At 38.0% G+C, this 20,784-nt stretch overlaps 2 protein-coding genes across 5 annotated transcripts; both read left to right on the forward strand.

The window, feature by feature from the left end:
* Positions 1–251: 251 nt before the first annotated feature.
* cdc14 (cell division cycle protein 14) lies at positions 252–5,662 on the forward strand. 2 transcript variants are annotated; one of them, XM_066399279.1, is made up of 8 exons: positions 252–647; positions 878–966; positions 1,567–1,832; positions 1,890–2,418; positions 2,473–2,611; positions 2,663–2,938; positions 3,070–3,213; positions 5,159–5,662. In XM_066399279.1, exons 1-8 carry the CDS (start codon positions 637–639, stop codon positions 5,514–5,516), a joined length of 1,812 nt encoding a protein of 603 aa, XP_066255376.1. In that variant the 5' UTR covers positions 252–636; the 3' UTR covers positions 5,517–5,662. The 2 variants fall into 2 exon arrangements, with proteins under 2 accessions (XP_066255376.1, XP_066255377.1); XM_066399280.1 differs by lacking the exon at positions 5,159–5,662 and adding an exon at positions 3,295–3,660 and having other exon boundaries at positions 255–647.
* A 1,207-nt stretch (positions 5,663–6,869) lies between these two features.
* LOC136414745 (glycogenin-1-like) lies at positions 6,870–19,911 on the forward strand. Of its 3 annotated transcripts, none has more exons than XM_066398924.1 (9): positions 6,870–7,091; positions 12,702–12,837; positions 12,954–13,128; positions 13,310–13,472; positions 13,526–13,652; positions 13,827–14,007; positions 15,895–16,701; positions 16,919–17,195; positions 18,574–19,911. In XM_066398924.1, exons 1-9 carry the CDS (start codon positions 7,085–7,087, stop codon positions 19,776–19,778), a joined length of 3,078 nt encoding a protein of 1,025 aa, XP_066255021.1. In that variant the 5' UTR covers positions 6,870–7,084; the 3' UTR covers positions 19,779–19,911. The 3 variants fall into 3 exon arrangements, with proteins under 3 accessions (XP_066255021.1, XP_066255023.1, XP_066255022.1); XM_066398926.1 differs by lacking the exon at positions 18,574–19,911 and adding an exon at positions 17,508–17,676; XM_066398925.1 differs by lacking the exon at positions 15,895–16,701 and having other exon boundaries at positions 6,876–7,091.
* Positions 19,912–20,784: the final 873 nt, after the last annotated feature.

The raw sequence follows: 20,784 nt of genomic DNA on the forward strand, positions 1-20,784 counted from the left end.
ATTTCGCAACACCCTGTATAAAACTTTTGAATGACCCTGTATTTTTAACCTAATTTTAAACCATCAGCATTTCTCTGCTTCAGTCCTGAGTGCTTCCGATCTCCGGAGAGCGTTTGGAGTTCGTATCAGGTGCAGTTCTCACTAGCGCCGTGTTGTATGTACTCGCTCAAACATCCTGACATTTGAAATTTGCTCGCCCGCCTCTCTCCTATGCGCCATTTCTCTCTAAAGCATGGAGTGCTGTTGAATAAAAAGAGACAATCGCAGGCAGACGTAACGTATTACTGAATTCTCATACGCAGAACTGTCGGAACGTTCCACAAATAAATTGAAATTAAGCCGCTTCAAATACCGGGAATTTAAAAAAATGTTCTGAAATCGATAAGCTGTTTTGTGTAAATTGCAGCAAGTGGAATTGCACAACAGGGAGAGCGACGGGGTTGGTTTTATTGAGTGTTTAAAGTGGGAGTCTGAGGAAAACCGTTGGCTTAAGAAGACGTGTGGCAACATCGCAGCCTTAAAGACAAGCCCAGGTTTTCTAATTGCAAATTCCGCAATACAAATAATAAACAATCCCAGAAGAAAACAACAAGAATGTAAATTCCGATATATTACAATAGAAAACGGTATCGGGTCATGTTTAGAAGGTAAGTGGACTATTGCCATTCTCTCCCTACAATGCTTGTTGCTGTGGCATGACTACAACCAGATCTGTATGTCTACATACACCAACAATGCTTATTTGGATTTTTTTTTCATTATGTACGCCTACATCTAACATCACCTACTTGTTTTTCTTAAAAGTGGGATTCAGTTAGGTGTGTAATCAACATTATGTATTTTATTGGTATAGTAATGATTTAATGTTGAATTGTAGTGCAGCCCTAAAGCGGAAAAGACAAGCCCAGTTAAACATGGATTGTAGCTTTGAAAATGTGCTGTTGAACGCTTCCGAATTCCTCAAAGGTGAGTTTTTCCACAAGCTCCAATTTGCTGTCTTGGTTTTGGTTTGTTTTGTTCAATGTCACTTTACCATTGTTGAATAACATGTTCATTGCCTGAAGGCATAGGTTCATTAAAGAGGTTTCCATATTGTTTAATGAACCAATCACAGCCAGGCATTATAGCCTTGTACCATCTTACCAAAACAAGAGTATTAAATAATTTAAAATAAGTCTAACCTCAGGATGTAACCTGCAGTTATGCTAAATAGTTTAATACTAATTGAAAAGTTAATATAGCAATGCCTTAAGTTTCAGCATAAGGTGATATGTTGAAACTGTTGAACTGTGATATGTTTGAAAATTATTTGAATCACCCAAACAATTTATTAATAGTATATTATACATCAAGGTTATGATGTGTACTTGACCATCAAGTTTCAATCCTGAAACATGTAGGAATCAGAAATCTAGGCATGAAAATCATAAGTATTCCACAACTGCGGTGTATATATAAGTGTTTTCTCTATTATTACTGAACTGCAGTGTAATTGCCCAGGAAAATCACCCAACACTAAGAAGTAATCAGCCAGTATTTTTTTTTATTGTTGAACGTCTGTTTTAGGAAAACTTTTCTTTGTCTCACTCAACACGAACATCAAACCAAAATCTACATCTACAGTGCACTACTTTTCCATTGATAACGAGCTCAGCTATGACAGTTTTTACTTGGATTTTGGGCCTCTGAACTTGGCAATGCTGTACCACTACTCAGTGAAATTGAAGAAAAAACTGAATAATCCGGCATTCACAAATAAGAAAATTGTTCATTGCACTGGATCTGATCGGCAAAAGCGCGTTAATGCGGCGTTTTTGATTGGGGCATATGCGGTGAGTATTATTTATTCTGCGTTTGCGTTGAGGCGGGAATATGCAGTTGTTTTTAAGGTTATGTATTTGAATCTTGAACCAGAGAGGACATATGAAATCTTGAATCAGGGCTCTCAGAGGGACTATACGGAATTTCGAGACGCTTCTGTTGGGGAAGCTTACACTTTGTCTTTATTGGAATGTCTGAGAGCTATCAAGAAGGCGTATAATTATGGGTTCTTCAATTTTGATGACTTTGACTTCCTCGAATATGAGCATTATGAACGTGTTGAAAATGGAGATTTCAACTGGATCGTTCCAAATAAATTTATTGCTTTCTGCGGGCCCCAAAACCGATCCAGAGTATCTAATTTTGGGTATCCGGTTCACTCCCCCGAGACGTATTTTTCGTACTTCCGGAGGCACAAGGTCACAACTATTATACGTCTGAATAAGAAGGCATATGATGCAAACAAGTTTATTCAGGCTGGGTTTGATCACAAAGATCTATATTTTGTTGATGGAGGCATTCCTAGTGATAGAATTTTACAGAATTTCATTACAATCTGTGAGGCTGCTAAAGGGGCTATTGCAGTCCATTGTAAAGGTACTTGCAATATTTGCTCCACTATTTAAAGTTTTATTAGAATCCTCTTTTTAGCGGGGTTGGGAAGAACAGGGTCTTTAATCGCGTGTTACATTATGAAACATTGGAAATTTACAGCTGAAGAGGCTATTGCTTGGATTCGAATATGCCGACCGGGGTCAATAATTGGACACCAACAGCATTGGCTGCAAGAGTGAGTCTTCCACGTTTTCATCAAGTTGTAACTATGATGGTTGCATTCCAGAAAGCAAAAACAACTCTGGGAAGCGGGCGATTTCTGTCGGAAGAAGCATTTGATCCCATTGCCGCAAAAGTGTTCCTCGGGCATCTACAGTTTAACCGATATTAAGCGGAGGAAGAGTCCAGATAACGTTACTGGCATTATGAGAAAAGTAGACTGTATGGAAATAAATGATCCGCAAATCAATCTGGACTTTGAGGAAACGAAGGAGACTCAGGGGGATAAGTTGAATGAGATCAAGGCGCAGCGAAGTCGGACGAAGGCGGCAAATGATAGCAAGTAAGTTGTTTCATATTGTAATTTTTGTGGTTTGACATAGGAAAGAAAACTCCAATTTGAATTAATTCCAGGGTAGGAGTTATTGTCTAAACTTGAAGTACTAGATTTTAACTCTAATACATTGTTTCCAGTGTGGACACAGAAAAGGTTCGAAGGGTTCACGTGACGACGACCACCACGACCACAAATAACCAGACGGTCCTTAGAGGTGGGAAAGTTATCTCCTCTACCGCCCGAATTTCCGGTTCGGGCAGCAGCCGCGTCATGACCAAAAGGTTGGTTTGAACCGGTTTTGGCTTATTTCGTTGTTTTGTTTGTTTTTTACAATTTTAAGTCACTTTGCATGCTACTTGTAGGCACAAGCTCGTAGCTGTAGATGTATAAAAATCGAGATTGTGCATTTTTTTCGAATCTAGCTGCCATGGTTATTGGATAGTTCAATTGCACCTAGTTGTGTATAGTGTACAGTACTTTATACTTTTAAAACTTTTTTGTTAGCTTGGACTATAGCCTAATATTGTTTTTATAATCTTGATAATAGCGATATTAGTTTTCTAATATTTCTTCTAGCGGAAATTTTTTTATGTGTTTGTCACGTGTACAATGTTTTTCTTTGTATTATCGTTTTAATGTATTTTTTAGTTTTATTCGTTTTGTTTTTGTGCCGTACTTTTGGCTGAAAAAGCCCAAAAATTTTGATCTGATAAAGTAATTATTACAGACTTCAATGTTTTTTTATTTTATTTTTAGTGTTGAACTGAATTTTTTAATTCAACACTCCTCAGAGCTCTTTTATGAAATTCCTTTTTTTATAAACGGATTATTTTAATACCAGCTAAACTAACAGGGAACTGTTCGCTACAAGACGTCTTTGGCATAGAATGGCAAGCATTGGGCATGCGTATTTTATAATTTCTTGGTGATTGGGATCGAGTGAATGTTTTTGTTTGGGTGAAGGTTTGCTTTAATCGATAGCCGATATCGCACTTAACTTTGAATATTGAAGTTTACTGTTATTTTTACATCAGAATATGCTGAACGGACTAGGTTTTGTAAATAGGAACGCATCCTTATAAGACATATGTACTTTATACGTAATGCTATATACAAGGTGCCCCAAAATATGTGGGTAATTCTTTTTATTATTCTATGACCTACCTAACTCTATAACTGACATTCTTACCTACCTGTAAGGAATCCATGAATTTCTGGACAGAATGATGTATTTTACATAAAACATTATAAGTCAAATGTTTCAGAAGGTAATGAAATGGGTAAAAACTTTTCTGAAGCAACTTTTTAAGTGGAAGACCCCTGTGAAGTTAAAATTTCAAGACAACGTTTCAATTTTCTTTAACCATCATCAACTTTTATTTTTCTTAAAGTGACCATGTTTTACGTTAAAATGTAATACTTTCCGAAATATCATTGTTTCACATTGACTTGTGAAGTATGAAGTGCCATTATGGAAAACAAAAATATGTTGTAAACACCACACACAGAGTATACCGAAATAATTTCCCCAACCGTCAGGGGTAGATTCTATTGCTAAAAATAAGACCAACATGAGTTCTTATCTCAGTCAACAATGACTGAGGCGGGATCTTGATCGTCCGTCGTATTTATACTATGTACCTGAACGTGTCCATGAATATTCCGTAGTGGAAAGGGCTTTGGCACAAACGATGTATGAAATATCACACGCTTTCGGTCTGGGTAGAGGGTCGTATTTTCTTCCTTCCTACTGAAGTTGTTGGGTTCGAAAATCTCCTCCGGTTAGTCTGGAATTTAACGATGATCTTCGGCAAGTGCATGCTCGACCATGGTTGGAATATTTGAGTGTTTGAGAACAGTGGAGTTTTTGAGAAATTTATAGAGAAAAATCCTTGGCAAGTTGTAAGAATTTCTCACGAGACCTTAACTATTACGTTGATTTCACTGTATACCTGGATTTTATATCAAATTTTGCACAGTTGAAGATAAGACACTGAAACACCTTGTAGAACATACAGAGAGCATGTAGTCTAAACCTAGTTATAATCTCTGCCTCTGCCAGTTTAGCGTTCATTCAGCAATCTTTTGATTTATTTGCATTAGAAACAAAGCACAGAGAGCACCGCTACCTTTTAACTTACATACTCTTAACTTAGTGTTCTAAGTAAGTTTCGCCATTTAAATTCTCCCCAGGACCTTCATGTATTAAAGATAATTTCTTATCAGAAACGACCCGAAGGAAATTCCATCAAGAAAACCGCCCACAATGCGAAAACTGACTACCCCCCTCCTGCTTGCAAGCGAAAAGTTGCTGACAGACCCTCAACCTATCCCTACAAGCCGGCGCCATAACGGATTGACCTTCAAAAACGGCCATAACTTAAAGCTAGATGAGAAATGCACCTTAAAACGTACAAAAAGAGCTTTAGCGTTAGAAAATAAGGAAAAATCGGTCAGCCCTCGATCTGTTAAAGTCCTCCGTCGGTCTCATGTTCTTGACCGTATGTTCAAAGATGCGAGCTGCGAGAGGCAACAAGTGAGCAAGCTACGTCTACCGTCTGTCAAAATTAATAAAACCATATAGATTTTAGAACTAGAGCAATGTGCACCTATTTTCAAATAAAACAGAAATGTGTTGTTTATATATTTGAAGATCTAGCTATTTATGTTTAATATTGTTTATTAATGTGAGGAAAGTTTAAATAAAACGTACTATTCTTTGTTGGTCTTCATTTTGTATTTTCCTAGCTTACCCAGCGGTTTTTTGTCTGTAAAGATAACGGCCAATCGCGGCCCTCGTTCCCGGCATAATATAGAGGCATGCGTCCTTTTGAGTCAGGCCTTTAGCGTTTCAGTTTTCAACAAAATCGGTGGTGCATTTGGTTTCTTGGAGTTTCCACAATATTCGAAATTTTTTATATGACCAATGAACTTTCTCTTTGACATTTTGACAATTTTGAATTCTCTTCTGGATACGATCCTGATTTTAACACAGCAGTGCTGCCAAATGGGGATTTACGTGCTATCAATAATCCGTGGCAATTGCAGAGGCGTACTGCGTTGTTCATAGTTTCCAACAATTTTGAAATTTGAGAACGGAAAAAAGGTCTTAAAAAGGTAGTAAATAAGCTCTAACGTGCACACAATCTATATTAATGTGTCTTTCAACGACTGACAATATCACCAATGTCGTTTTACTCTTCATGTCCTGTTGGTAGAATGCCCGTAATCCTACAGGAGGAACAGGCTACAGTGCTCTTATAATAACTCGTGTGGCCCTAGAGTCAAGCATATAGACGGAAGAGTGACTGAATAAGTTGTCAACTATCCTAATGGAAACATTGAGAAAAATTGTTGATAAGTACATAGCAGAGGAAACTGTGGCATTAGTCTCTTAGCAAAGGTCAACATAAACACAAGAAAAGGAAGTCAATAGAAAAAGGTGCAAAACAGAGAAGAGCTCATTGGGATGCTCAATTAGATAGAGAGGTGATGCTAGTGCTCTTCTTCGCCATACAATGCGAAAAACACTCGAGAAGGCAATGACCGACAACGTTTATGATGTTCTTACAGGCTTGGGTACCTCACCCCAGCTGGAAGGATGATCGGCGCTTTGGGATTGCAAAATCAAGTTATCGTTAGGAAACCACCAGAAGGAAATCAGAATTAATGGTAGCTGCTCTACAGGATTGACCCTGGAACCGTGGGATAGTTCCAGCGCTTTATCTGGACTATTCTGTTTGTAGAACATGTTACTTAGAAATTCCTTGAAGTAGCCTTCTAGAAGAAGTGTCCTACGTACGACTAAGTTTTAACACGCAGGAAACCTTTCAGTTGCTGAATATTAAAAAATGATAATAGCTATAAATTTGAAAATTTTCGACTTCAGCCCGGAGACGTGGGATTGGAATTATTGTACTGACACTGAAACCTCAGCACAATATATTACTTACTGGTAAAACAACGCGACAGATAGAATAGTAGCGCAGGCAGCAGAAGCAGAAACCGGGCCGGTCCTGTATCCTGCATCGGCAACACTGTCAGTTTAGTTCACGTTATTCAGATACGAGCGTCGTTGGTCTCCTGCAACGTCCGTATACATCTATCGAGCAGGAACGTTAAATAGTGTGTTGTTGTGTTTAACCTACAAATATGGGTGGTAAGATTACATTTGCGATCACCTCTATCTTCAGGGGTTTTTCATCAACTCGTGTCACCTCTGCGAAACTTCGATGTTCTCGGTGTCTTTAGGGTTGTCTTGAGTATCGGAATGTTGGCTTTCAGAAGGTCGAAGGACTGTGTTCTTTCGGATTTTTATTTTTTCTTCAATTCAATCTTCAAGAGAATGTTACTTTTTTTTTATCTCAGCAGGGTATATAAAATTATGTCCGACCGCGATTATACGAGGCGAATAAGATAATTTTATAAACATTTTTTTCAGTTTTGGTAATGCCGTTTTCTTTAAATCGAATTATTTGCAGAGAAATCTAAAAAATAAAATAAATTAAGAGAAATTTGTAAAGTTTTTGCACACTGATCTGAACTAGTTTTCTAGGACCTAAATAACTAAAAGTTAGATATCCCAGCTGGAACCGTCTATATGTCTTTTCTATAGGCAAGACCCTTTTATTTTAAAGGCTGCTTCACTCTCATGCGGTTTCCTGGTGCGCCACTAATGGGTTCCACCTAAAAATCTAAATATCTACCAATGCAGGTCTCAATTTTAACCAAATCCCCCACTAAACTAGGAACTATAATGAAAGAAAAAAAATTGTTAAAAATGATGCCTTGTGCCTCGAAAACCAGGCGTCTATAGACCTTTGTTCATACAAATTTTTTAATTGTAGAATGAGTTGGTAAAATCTCGAAATACCATGTATAAGTGCTTACAGAAAATTTAAAAATAAACTGTCTTATGAAAAAAAAATCACATACGTGCGGCGGAATAATATTGAAAACATTGAATAGCGAATAAATGCTAATTTGATAACAACATATAGAAAGACAAATGAATTTACTACTACTCGGCTGCACCTCCACCCTTCTATATCTTGACTGACCATTTTCTTCCATTCCCTTCCCTTTTCATCTCTAGGGAGGTATCCCAGTCCAAAACGGGATTCTCGTCACTTGGCCATTTAGTAACTGCGGTAGTACTAACCTCGTTCGACAGTGCTTCATCTCTAAATGGCTCTATCAGTTTCCCCATCAATGTCTTATTACGAATTCTAATATCATAATGCCAAAACCTTATGAATTTACTAGATACAGTTGGATTTAAAATAATTCATTAAGCACAAAAGTATCTTTCCAATTAATGAAAGAAGAGAACATCGAACTAGGTGTAGGTTTTTACATAGGTACCCACCTATTTATTTGCTTTTATCGCATTTTATCTTTTTTTTAAGCCTTTGGACACACACAAGGATCAATTTTTATATTTATTTAGTATCATTTAACATTTCAGTTTTTTAAATCATTAATAATAAACTGCTCGATAATTTTTCAAAAACGCTTAAAAAGCACTTTTCTGACCTTCTTAAACATTGTTAAATATTCTTAATCATTATTCCTACGTTTAAAACTCAAATCAGTCACAGGAACGCACAACCGTCGTCATGAAGAAACCAAAACACCATTTATATTGTTAACTTAAATAAATAAATAAATAAATCGTTTAAGTTTGGAGATAAGTATTGGTTTCTGTTTGTCTTCTTCTCACCGCCTTACATGAGGCTCTTTTCCTGCTGCCATTTAATGAGCGTCCTTAATCGCCAACGGGCGACCCTGTGTCCACTGCAATGTGAATTTTGTTTCTCAACATGAAAGCATCCTGTCCCATGGCAATCATGGTGGTTAGTGGAATTTCTTTACTCCCAAGCAATTCCCTCAAGATCGGCAAAGGGGGGCAGTGCGATTCGATGTCGGCAAGGGGTTAGCCCTCCAAATGGTTATTTTTCATTCACCAGGATTTTTTTGTAACTTCTGTATTCAGTGAATTAGGCGCTAATGGCCAAAAAATGTCGAACGAAAATTCCCAGGAGAAGGAAACGCTTAAATCCCGGACTAAATTTATTACAGAGCCGAAAGTGGCAATGTAAAATACTCTAAGAACAAAAAAAATGTAGTGAAAAAAACTGCCGGGACCAGATTGTCCTTCGCCCCGGGTTCCATCCCTCCCGTTGACACCCGACACCGCCCCGCCACTCCCAATGCAAGTGGGTCCTTTTGTTTATTTTAATTTTTGTTTTGCTCGAACCTCACATGTTGATAACGAAAACGTAGTACAATTAAGCAAATCTGGATACAATAATATGATGTAGTGAAAGTTATTAATAATGTTCCCCATCATGTTGGTAAACTGCCAAGAGGCCTTGAACGCTTTTCCGGAGCCGTCATAGAGTTTTTTAATATTGCTCGGGATGATACCACTTGCGTAGTTATCTTTTTTTTTTTAATTGTGTACGCTAAATTCCTTAAAATAGTTTATGCGTTTCATTTTTCTTCTAATGGAAGTTTTCCATATGCTTTTGGCAACTGTCCATCAGAAACATATGGGAAAATTTAGAAATTGTTTATCTACTTCTTCACACGGGCAGGTGCGGACTATTTGCCAATCTCATACAGCCTGTTTCACTATTTGCTTTAACGGCAATAAAAATATTGGATCCAACAAGTCGCGTTTATGGCTCTAAACCGGCGTATCTTAAACGATATCGATTCAACAGGTTTGTGAATTTTGACCTGACCTTGATTTTTATCAGACAGACCATCATCATCATCAGGAAACGGAAAATTAAGTACATATTATGTAAACTGTCTTCAGGTATTTATAAACTAATTCTTTTATTGACCGAATAAATAGGAATTATCTCCTCCAGGATCGCATTCATTGTGATATCTTTGCTACACAGTTCAAGTTCGCCTCTTCGTTTCATAAATATCTTTGAATGTTATTACATCGGTTATCAATGACGACTGTTAGATGTCCTGTTGTCCATTCCTTGGAATATCGTAATGCGTAAATGTTTACAAAACCCAAATTTGAATGTTTTCTTTTCGCTATCAATCAATTGTTGCTTAAACTGAAAACGAGAAGTTATTGCAATTTTTTTGCTTTAATTTTCGGCCTGCAAACGATTGATTGGCTCACCGATACGTTAATTTATCAAATTGACCTAAATACCTAAGGAAAAAAATTGCGTCGTTTAATTGTGTTTACATACAACCCAACACTGGGTCTCTGTTTTCGAGTCCACCTGCCAAATTCAAATCAGATCTATTTAAGATGGTCGAATGTGGGAGGCATTCATACATACATCGGGAACACTATTTTAATATATTCACCAACATCAAATCTAAAAATATACGAGCTATATACACCCTGTTAACAAAAATAAAATACAAACCTAGGCTGGTGTAGTCGGGCATTTTTAGATGCTTTGATGGGCTATATTTAGTACCACGTACCACCATTAGATAAATGCATTATTATCGTATCAGGAACTAGGCGGGCCGGTACGTTGGTTGTCCAAGCTGCTTTTCAACTTTTAGTTTACTAAGTTAACTGGCTTTCCATTCAGCTTGTAGAAGGACTAATCGGGAAGGAAGCCGAGATGATTTCATTCTCCGGCATTAATAATTTATTGTCCCCAGGGCCGGCTGTAGCGAGTCTGGCGCCCTGGACGAAATTTTTAATCACCGCCCCCTCACCTTCAAGCAAAACCGCCCACCAGGAAAGTACGCCGCTCTTCCTGGTCTGCCGTCGCCCAACCTCCCCCACCCCCCGTGGGGCCGGTGCTGGTTATCCCACCGGGATATCTCCATATGGGAGAGATGTCGGAGGCAGATAAATTTTACCGAGCAATAAAGCATTCAAGTAGCGTAGTAATTAGACTATGATTAATGTTACGGTAAATTTGGCAAGTAATGGAAATTTCACAGCCAAGAGTGTATCTTTCTATAGATATAGTAAACTGCGGTCATTAAAAAATTGTCACTTAAAAATCTCTGCCTAAAAGGTTTCAACAGCTCTCGTTAATCCCCGAGGAAAATGGGAACTTTAAGCAAAATCTTCAAATTTTATAAAAACCTTCATAATCATCGTTCATCTTCTTGCTCCTAAATCCTGCCACTAAGTCACCTGGGAAGACCCCGGAATAATTTATTTTTTTGTGTTTTATTGTATTGTATTATTCTGAAATAAGTCGACTAGTATGCATCCAAGTTTCATTGTGGCCCACATAATGCGAGCCACCCATCGCGCCTTAATGGTTGCCTCCCAGAATGCTCAAGTTCTTGGCCAACCCGATCTCGTCTCTGTATGGCATCCTACTTAGCTCCCCCGGCTCGATACTACTCTGCTGAGCACATTAAGCCTTCATTTGGCAACATTCAGATTCAGAAATGCCCATTCTGCTCAAGATTAGGCGATGCCCTCTGCGAACTTCCGCACGTCTAATTCATTCACTGCTTTACCCTATCAGGGATTAAGCTTTATCCTTCAATGCCATCGCCAGGAGTTTACTCTGGAGTGCTCCATCTTTGGAAGCTTCCAGCTCGCTCCTTCTTTAGAACTTCGCTTTCTCAGACAGTAGGATACCCTCAGTGTCGGTTTAGGCCTCACGAAAGGCAAATCTGTCGCTCTTCTAGCGAGGGTGTCAGCGACCTTATTTCCTTGGAGCTCCGAGTGACCTCCACATCGGCACGATTCGATTATGCTTTCCCAAAGCATTCCAAGCGATGTGAAAGTTCCAGATCGTTTTGGAGTTAAAACGGGCAGATTCGAGGGCTAAATGCTTTAGATTGTTGGCTGCAGCAGGAGTGTCTTGAGACCAAGATCATGTTTCACCTATCAGAACATCTTATACTTCTCTTGATTTTTTGCTTATTTTAGTATTGTCAGTCTACTTACATATACAGGGTGTCTCTGAAATAACTGTGCAATGCTTGATTCAAAGTCCTTAAACAATATTGCGGCGTTGTAGGTAAATTTTCTATATCTAAAGTTGCTTCACTTTGCCGATGCGGAGCGCCAAAATTCTCAAATTAATATCGATCTTTTGAAATAATTGCTTAACGCTTTTATCCATTTTCACTAATTTTGGAACTAAGGGGTACTACATAAATTGGCGTGTTAAATAAAAGTTTCTATTTTTTGTTACCCCCTGTACGAATGACTTAAATGTTTTTCTCTTCCACTAATTGTCGCTATTTTGAAACTTTTTTGTCTCTTGTAAAATTTTCGCCAGATAAACTGTTACTCTATAAAAAAAATGATTTACGATACCTTGAAATTCATCATTGTTGTTTCGTCAGAACGAAAACATGAAAAAAAATCGTTCTAAATAAAGTCAGCTAGTGGAAGAGAAAAAACTAAAATCGTTGGTATAGAGGTAACAAAAATGCAAACTTTTATATAGGAACCACGGGCCACTTTTAATATTTCGACGCTTTAAAAAAGATCTCGCTTACGGCAAATTATGTCAATTTATGTAGTAACTCTTAATTCTAACATTAGTGAAAATCTATAAAGCGTTTAGCAATTATTTCGAAAAAAAACTGCATTAATTTGAGAACTTTGGCGCCCTGTAGCGGCAAAACGAACCAACATTGGATATAAGTAAGTTTACCTAGAACACCTTATTTAGAAATTTTTGGTCAAATATTGTAGTCATTTTAAGGATACCCTGTATATAGAAAAATTCCCTTTCTTTATATGTATTTTATGTGTTCACGCGACACATTGTACATGTGGTGTTGTTTTCAGGTTTTGCATGGGTCACTTTGGCCACGAACGACTCCTATTCGCTAGGAGCATTAGTGCTGGCTCATTCCCTAAAAGAAGTAGGCACTGCACATCAAACTGCGGTTCTAGTAACCCCTGGAGTTACTAGTGCTATGAGGTTAGTACGAGTAAAAAAGTCTTGTGCAAGAGCTTCTTGATGACGAGTGTCATCAACAATATGACTTTATATTATATGACATGATAAAATATGACTTTTCCGGTCGTCATTTCCAGAGATAAATTGACGTCAGTATTTAACGTAGTCCAAGAAGTCAATATCCTAGATTCCAGAGACGAGGCAAACTTGAGGCTGCTAAAGAGGCCTGAATTGGGCATAACATTCACAAAGCTGCACTGCTGGCGGCTCACGCAGTTCGAGAAATGCGTATTTTTAGATGCAGACACTTTGGTATGTCCAAAAAGAGCAAATATTAACAGTACGTTCACCTATATCATCGTGTACCTCCTTTTTACTGTACGGCAAAGTGCTAAACTGCTCCCTTCAGATAGCTAGTAAATGAGCCGGCAGTAATTTATCTGTTAATGTCGGTAGTTATTAATAAATGGCATCTTCCATTTCGTTTTTGTAGGTTCTGCAAAACTCAGACGAGCTATTTGAAAGAGAGGAGCTGTCAGCTGCTCCAGATGTAGGCTGGCCTGACTGTTTTAACTCAGGAGTTTTTGTATATCGCCCTTCTTTAAACACATACGAGAAGCTGATTCAATTTGCCTTAGAGAGGGGCAGTTTTGATGGTAACTGGAAATCACTTTTTTCAGAACCGACGAGTAATCGTTGAGTACTTTAGGTGGTGATCAAGGACTTCTCAACTTATTCTTCGCAGACTGGGCCCAAAAAGACATTAGCAGGCATCTCCCTTTCATCTACAACGTGTGTTCGACGGCATGCTACTCATATCTTCCAGCATTTAAACAGTAAGCGTGAACAAAATCTCAAATTTCACTAGCCTCAAATTTAAAAGTATTTCAAGAACTTATATTTATACCAATTAAGGTTAACAGATTTTTTCAGCTTCTTTCGTAGTTTTTTAAGTAGGTTTAAGTCTGGTTGTCGCGCAGGCCGTTGGAGTGACTCAATCAATATTTCAGATTTGGAGCAAATGCGAAAATCATCCATTTCATTGGCGCTGTAAAGCCGTGGTTGCAGTATTTTAACACAGAAACCAAGAGGGTACATCCCTCAGGAGACGCATCACACTTAACAGAGTTCCTACAGCGTTGGTGGGACATCTTCTGCTCTTTTATTCACCCAGTGTTGTCACCTGCCATGGTATGTAATTAAATCTCTATTCAGCTCTTTTTAATAGTTTTCTCATTTTGTGAGTGAAATTTTGATTGCTGTTAATAATTCCATTTACAATAAATTAATACTCGATTTCTGGAGTATGTGGAGCTTTCTGACCAGCGCTCCGACGCATAATAAATTCATTGAAGAGATATAGCACAAAGGGATAATTATAATTTCGTTTCATTTAAAGAAACATAATTTAAGGCTGCCGCATTTTTTGAAACACCCTATATATTTTCTCATAATTTTTTGGTGTATGCACATCACCTCTTTTTACAGGTCTCGTATTTAACTTTGTGCCCTAAATTTAATGCTGAAAAGGATATTGATTGATTGCACAGGCTTGAAGCACCTTATATAAGGTGCACTAGATAAACTTTCATATACGCGCAAATTTATAATAAAAAAATGTTCTGGCGTAATTAAGTTTTTCGATTTCTGAGAATTCTTCTTCAAAGAATATTTGTCGAAATCCACATACGAAAGAAACGACTTTGACACAGTGTTGAACTACAGGGTCCTTCAATAATTGATAGTTTTGAAGGCAATAAGTACCGTTCAGTTCAATTATAAAATAATTTTAGTCATAAATATTGGCCAAAAATATTTTCATCTATGCCGGATACGTAAATTTATAACTGAAGGGTCGGTATTTTATTCTTAAATATTTCCTATAGAATTTTGTTTTTAAAAAACAGTTTATTTCATTTATAGTCATATTTCCCATGCTTTAATACACATCAAGTGCCACATTTACCTTCTTAAATAATTTATTTAAAAGAAGTTAAATTAAGTGTTGTTCACTTGTCCAATAACTACATTTTCACTTTTACGATTTTAGCATGTTTTTTGGTTGAGACGCCCTGTAAAGTGAAATCAAAATTTCAAATTAAAATTTGAAATTTTCAATTCCACTACGTAGGCTTAAGTTAAATTGAAATTACCTCGACAAATTTAAAAAATATTTGCATAGATATTTCAGGTTTCAAAAAATATGTTTTCCTTTTGTCGCGCTGTTAGCACCACAGGGCACCACTATTTATGCGGAAAATTAAAAATGCATTAGATAGTTTTTTTATTCCATGATGACTTGAACCTCTGAATTATGTGTGCACGGTGAAAATGTAACATGGAATAAGGCTGATACTTCTTCAAAAATTTGCAATTCATTAACTATGAACTCTTGAAATAGATAGCACCTGTTACAGACATTTTCGTCAACCATACCATAAGCAGCTTTCAGATTACACGAGTTAGTTTGTAAGTAACGATGCTTAGTCCGGTATATATGAAAATATGATATTTTTCAGCATGCATTATTGTGGGGCTCTGTACAAATCTGCCATTGTTCTATAGAATTTTGTAACTCAGACACTCACTGTTTCTCAATTACTCAACGTTTCTGCCTGGTTTACTTTTTATTTTTACTTGATTTTCATTAAAATAATTAACTAAAATTTTACAAGCCTTCTGAGGATAACAGTTTTGAACTTGTCGATTCAGACGGGGTGAGTCTTAGTGGAACATGTACCATGAAATAGCCTTTGTATAGTAGGTTTGGACAGAATTTTGAAGAACCCCTCAATAGAATGCACCGCACTGAATTTACCTAAGCCTAAATTAATACAAGAATATACTTGGCAACCTGAACCACCTGAGGGCTTTTTCGACATTCTCTCTAGACTTTATTCCATGCTACATATTCTCATTTCTCTGTAAATAAAATATCCAAAAAGCATGTCTTTGCGTCACACTCACTGCTCACTCAACTTGTACAAAGCTTGTAAAATTACCTCTGACAGGTAGATGAGAGTTCCTGTTTGTAACCACTAATCTGTTCTTTTGCATGGATTGTTTTTATCTCATCAGCAAGCTCAGTCTCAGCACGGCACGTACCCTTCTTATTTCCCGCCCCAGTACGACCCTCCTCCCAATCCTACGACCTCGGCAATACACTACGAAGATGCTTGGGATCCTTGGGATGACTACGATACGAAATTGGCTCAAACTTCTCAATATCGACCTTATGTTGTTCAGCAAAATTCCAGCTATACTCAACATCAATCGCAAATTCGCCAAAATATTTTATTACCACAACCTTATGTCGCCACTTATGTTGATGTTAGTCGAGTACCTACTCCTCCTCCTAGCCCGCCACTGAATCATCATCATGTTCGTCATCCCCACTCCGAACCTACATATCAGCACCAAGAGTCTCAAAATTATCACCATGAACCTCAGCATCACCAACAACCTCAGTATGTCCAAGAACCCCAATATCATCACGAAGAACCTCAATATCATCACCAAGAACCCCAATATCACCAAGAACCCCAATATCATCACCCAGAACCAAATTATCATCAAGAGCTTGAATATCATCAACCTCACCATTCTGAACCTTTCTCCCATTCACGCTATGAGGAGTCGCAAGACAACCGCCACAGTCGTGCTGAGGCTTCTCAAGCAACTCCGTATTTTAATGACAATAATACTTCTAAAAATGATAGGAATGGGCATGTTGAGATCTTGCAATCATTTCCTCATAACTTAGAGTCTCCTATCGTTCCAATCCTAAACTCAAGTTCCTTGATTCCAAACGAAGGTCAGACGACTACTATTGTTTCCAATGAGAGCGCTCTCAATGATAGTCTTGAGCCTAGTACCAAGGAAAATGTAAGTACTCGATTGCAAAATTTTCCAAGCATGTTAAATAATGTATTATACTAGTTGTTCTAGAGAATGTAACACTCTAATGGTTTGCAAATTGTATATTATCATTGCGACAATTTTGTTGATGTATTAAAGAATAATGTGAAGTATGACTATATGCTCTTGAATAAATGATCTTACTCTTAATGTCATAATGATGAATATTTTTTTGTTATTTTAGGCTGGTTTAGCAGGAGCATTTTCCCAACTGACATTGGGAGTGGCAAGAACCCCTCAACAAGACGCTTTTGAAAATGTACTGAGAAAGCAGGCTTGGGAAGTAGGAAATATCGACTACCTGGGCAAAGACTCCTTTGCCAATATCTGGAGTAAAATATCTCAAACCTTGGCAGCCGCCAGCTCAGGGCCACAATCTACCGTCACAGAAACTGCGCCTGTTGTGCCAAGCGCAGAATCACAAGTTGCGTCTGCTCCTGCTGAATCGCAAACCCAATCAGGTGTGCACTAAATTTATTTCCCTGCGACGTTTCTCCATCTATCATTACTTGGTCTTTTATTAAGACTTATTTGTTATTTATTACTAATTTTAGTGTGTGAAACTTACTTATTCATTATTATTATTTGCGCATTAACGTTTTTATTTACGCTTTTGAATCCTTTGTAAAGTTATTCAGTTATGTTAATATTAGTTTTTCATTCCCTTTTTTTATTTAAGTAGGTTTTTGCATGTTTAGAGTTCTGCTCAATTAATTTTTTATTACATGTATAACTAATATTTATATTAATTTGTTGATGCTGCCTTGGATTAGCCGGCGAGGAGTTATTAACACCGAGGAGCATATGTGTTTGCTGAAGGAAATGAAGAGCTGTTATATTTTTAAAACTACTTAATATCGTCAAGGATGTGAAATTTAATATTTTTGCCTCTGCCCTGTTATGTATTTTTCTTAAAATACAATAAAAGCGTTATATAACTTATTAGGTACTATTCAGGCTTATTGACAAGTTCTTTGTTGTGTTGATCGAGACTAACAATTGATACTTATGCATATATTTTAGGAACTGCAATATTGCGTTTAATGAAGTAAATCTAATATTTCAATATTTTAGTAACTTTACCGACTTGTAATATGTATAGGCCTGTGCGTGTTTTGAGCATCGTCCTGCAGCAGTGCTTGCACGACTGTAAAAGTCTTTCCTAATTACTGCAAATTTTCTAGCAAAACTCCCTTTCATACTGCTCTGCTAGTGATAAAAGCTGGAAAATTCGCGGCTTTTGGTTTTTACTTTACTTGGTTTGGAATGTTTTTTCATAGATCAAACATACTAGACTTATGATTCTGCAAAAAATTTGCAGATAAATATTTACAAAATTTCTCAATAAATTTTTTCATGATTCAACTAACCAATACTCGACATTTTTAAGTAATACACCCTGTATACTTTCGCATTTCGGAAAACGTAATTAAAGGTGATGCATTTTTATTACTTCGCCTTTCTGTCAACATATCAGATACATATTAACACTTATTTAAGGTTTTTTTTAATGATTTTTCTATATTTTGAAATTTAGTCTCTGCACTATTGTTAGTATAAGTGACCCTACATATTTCTTCATAGTTTAAAATAAAAATTCGTAACACATTTTAGGGTCCTTGCCTTTCTATTATAATAGAATAGCAAGAAAATCAGCAAATCTTTAGTTACGACTTTTATCACTAACCTGCCGCCAATTATTGGCATACTTTACAATACATTTCTTCACTTGCTTGACAACCCAACACATTAACTCCACAGTGTAACTCCCTAAAGCAGAGATTGCGCAACATTTAAAACATATGCAAATGTTTTTCACAATAAGTAACACATTTTCAGATGTAGCTGCTACCCCTGTAGCACCAGTCCCTGAAGCAGTGCAAACAAAACCTGAAGAACCTGTTCTGGTTTGCCCACTTCTGCCTAAGGAAACTCCAGTTGCAGCACCCGTAGAATCTCCTTCTGTAATTGAAAATAAAACTGACACGCCAGTAGCAGTCACTGCTGTTCCAGCAGAGCCTGTGAGCCCAGAGGTTGCACCAGTTGCTCAGTCAGCAGCAGCGGAAACTGTTATTGCTAAACCACCTACGGCCGAAATTCCTAAACCGTCAGAACCTATTCCAGCTGCAGTTCCTGTTACCAGTGCACCTTCGACACCTACCACGGACGTTTCTAAATCTGCAGAACCAGCCCCAGTAGCTGCACCTTCACCACCTACTGCGGAAGTTCCTAAACCTGCAGAACCAGTTCCAGCAGCCACACCTTCAACACCTACCATGGACGTTCCTAAATCTGCAGAACCAGCCCCAGTAGCTACACCTTCAACACCTACCGCGGACTTTCCTAAACCTGCAGAACCAGCCCCAGTAGCTGCACCCTCATCACCTATCGCAGAAGTTCCTAAACCTGCAGAACCAGTTCTAGCAGCTACACCTTCAACACCTACCGCGGACGTTCCTAAACCTGCAGAACCAGCCCCAGTACCTGCACCCTCATCACCTATCGCAGAAGTTCCTAAACCTGCAGAACCAGTTCTAGCAGCTGCACCTTCAACACCTACCGTGGACGTTCCTAAACCTGCAGAACCAGTTCCAGCAGTTGCACCTTCAACACCTACCACCGATGTTCCTAAAGCTGCAGAATCAGGTCCAGCAGCTACCCCTTCATCACCAGTTGCCAAAGCTACACCGACTGAAACTGCTGCTGCCAGTGCGGTTACAATGCCCACAGCAGAAGTTGCAAAATCCGTAGAAACTTCCGTACCAGGTTCCAAGCCGAAGGCAGAACGCCCTAAACCGTCACCTGCGCCGACGCCTGAAGTAAAGGCCGCAGAACCATCTTCACCAAAGGCAGAAGTGGTAACTAAGACGCTGCCTGCCACTCCTGGAGCTCTTCCAGTAGCAGCGGTAAAGACGCCTCAAGAGGTTCTGAAGACACCTAGAAGTGACGTTCCTGCTACGTCTCACCCCAGCGGAGAGCCTAGTGCCTCTGCGCCTAAGAAAACAGAAAAATCGAAGAAATCAGCGCCTAAACCAAAGAAATGAGGGCATTATTGCGAATTAAATGTGCCACTATTATAAATATATAATACTCGAGTGATCGAACATTTATTAATAATGTTTACTTTTTAATTTATTTGGCATTTAACAAAATAAAGCTGTTTTGTTACTAAGGTAACATGGTCTTTTGCTGGTTAGGAGATTTGCAGGTTCCATGTATCTCCTATAGGTAATGCGGTTCCCGGTGGTTAGATGGAAGCACGGCTTGAATAAACTCTCGGTGTAAACACTGAAGTTTGATTTCGAGTACCTAGATGGCAGCTTCGACAATAATCATTGAACAGTCTTTTGTTTATCCAATAGATGTCTGGGCGGCGTTTAGACTAAGAAAAATCGCCTACGCATTTTTTAAGCCGTGCAAACAAAGCTTATCGTGGGTTTGGGCATTTCTTCCCCTCGTTAAACTTGAAAATTCCACAATTTTCGTTATAGTTAACTATAGCCATATAATCTAAATTAATTTGTCAATATTTTTGCGCTACTTATGCTTTTTCTATTGATGGCGTTAGTTAACGCCTTTCCAAAGAACTGTCATTAGAAAATGCTAAAAGAAAAACATCAAAGAACTCAATTCAATTAGACTCGTTTAAAAATCCATAAAATATTCCCCTCTTTTGAGTGTTTTCGCTTCAAACGGTTTTTGATGGCATGAGTTGTTGAGAATTTATGCAATGCTATGAAGATGATTTTTAACATTCACTGGTGAAGTCTCGAATAACTTTAGGATGGTCTGAAGGGCCGAGTACTTGGCGTCGGCATCTTTGAACCCTGCAGGACGCCGAACAGACCTCGTTATCTTTTGCGCAAAGCCGCCGCAACACTCGATATTATAATGCTTTCGTGATCATAAATGGATGAAACGTCTGTGAGGTTGTCTGCTTGTTTCTGACAAATATTTTTTCATTCTGAAAGTGGAACTGAGAAGGCGAACAAAGAGGAATAGCAGAGTAAACAAAGTTGTGCGAATATGTTCTTTTAAAAACTCATTGTG

This window comes from Euwallacea similis, chromosome 18 (assembly GCF_039881205.1).
Source record: "Euwallacea similis isolate ESF13 chromosome 18, ESF131.1, whole genome shotgun sequence".
NCBI classification, from domain to species: Eukaryota; Metazoa; Arthropoda; class Insecta; order Coleoptera; family Curculionidae; genus Euwallacea; species Euwallacea similis.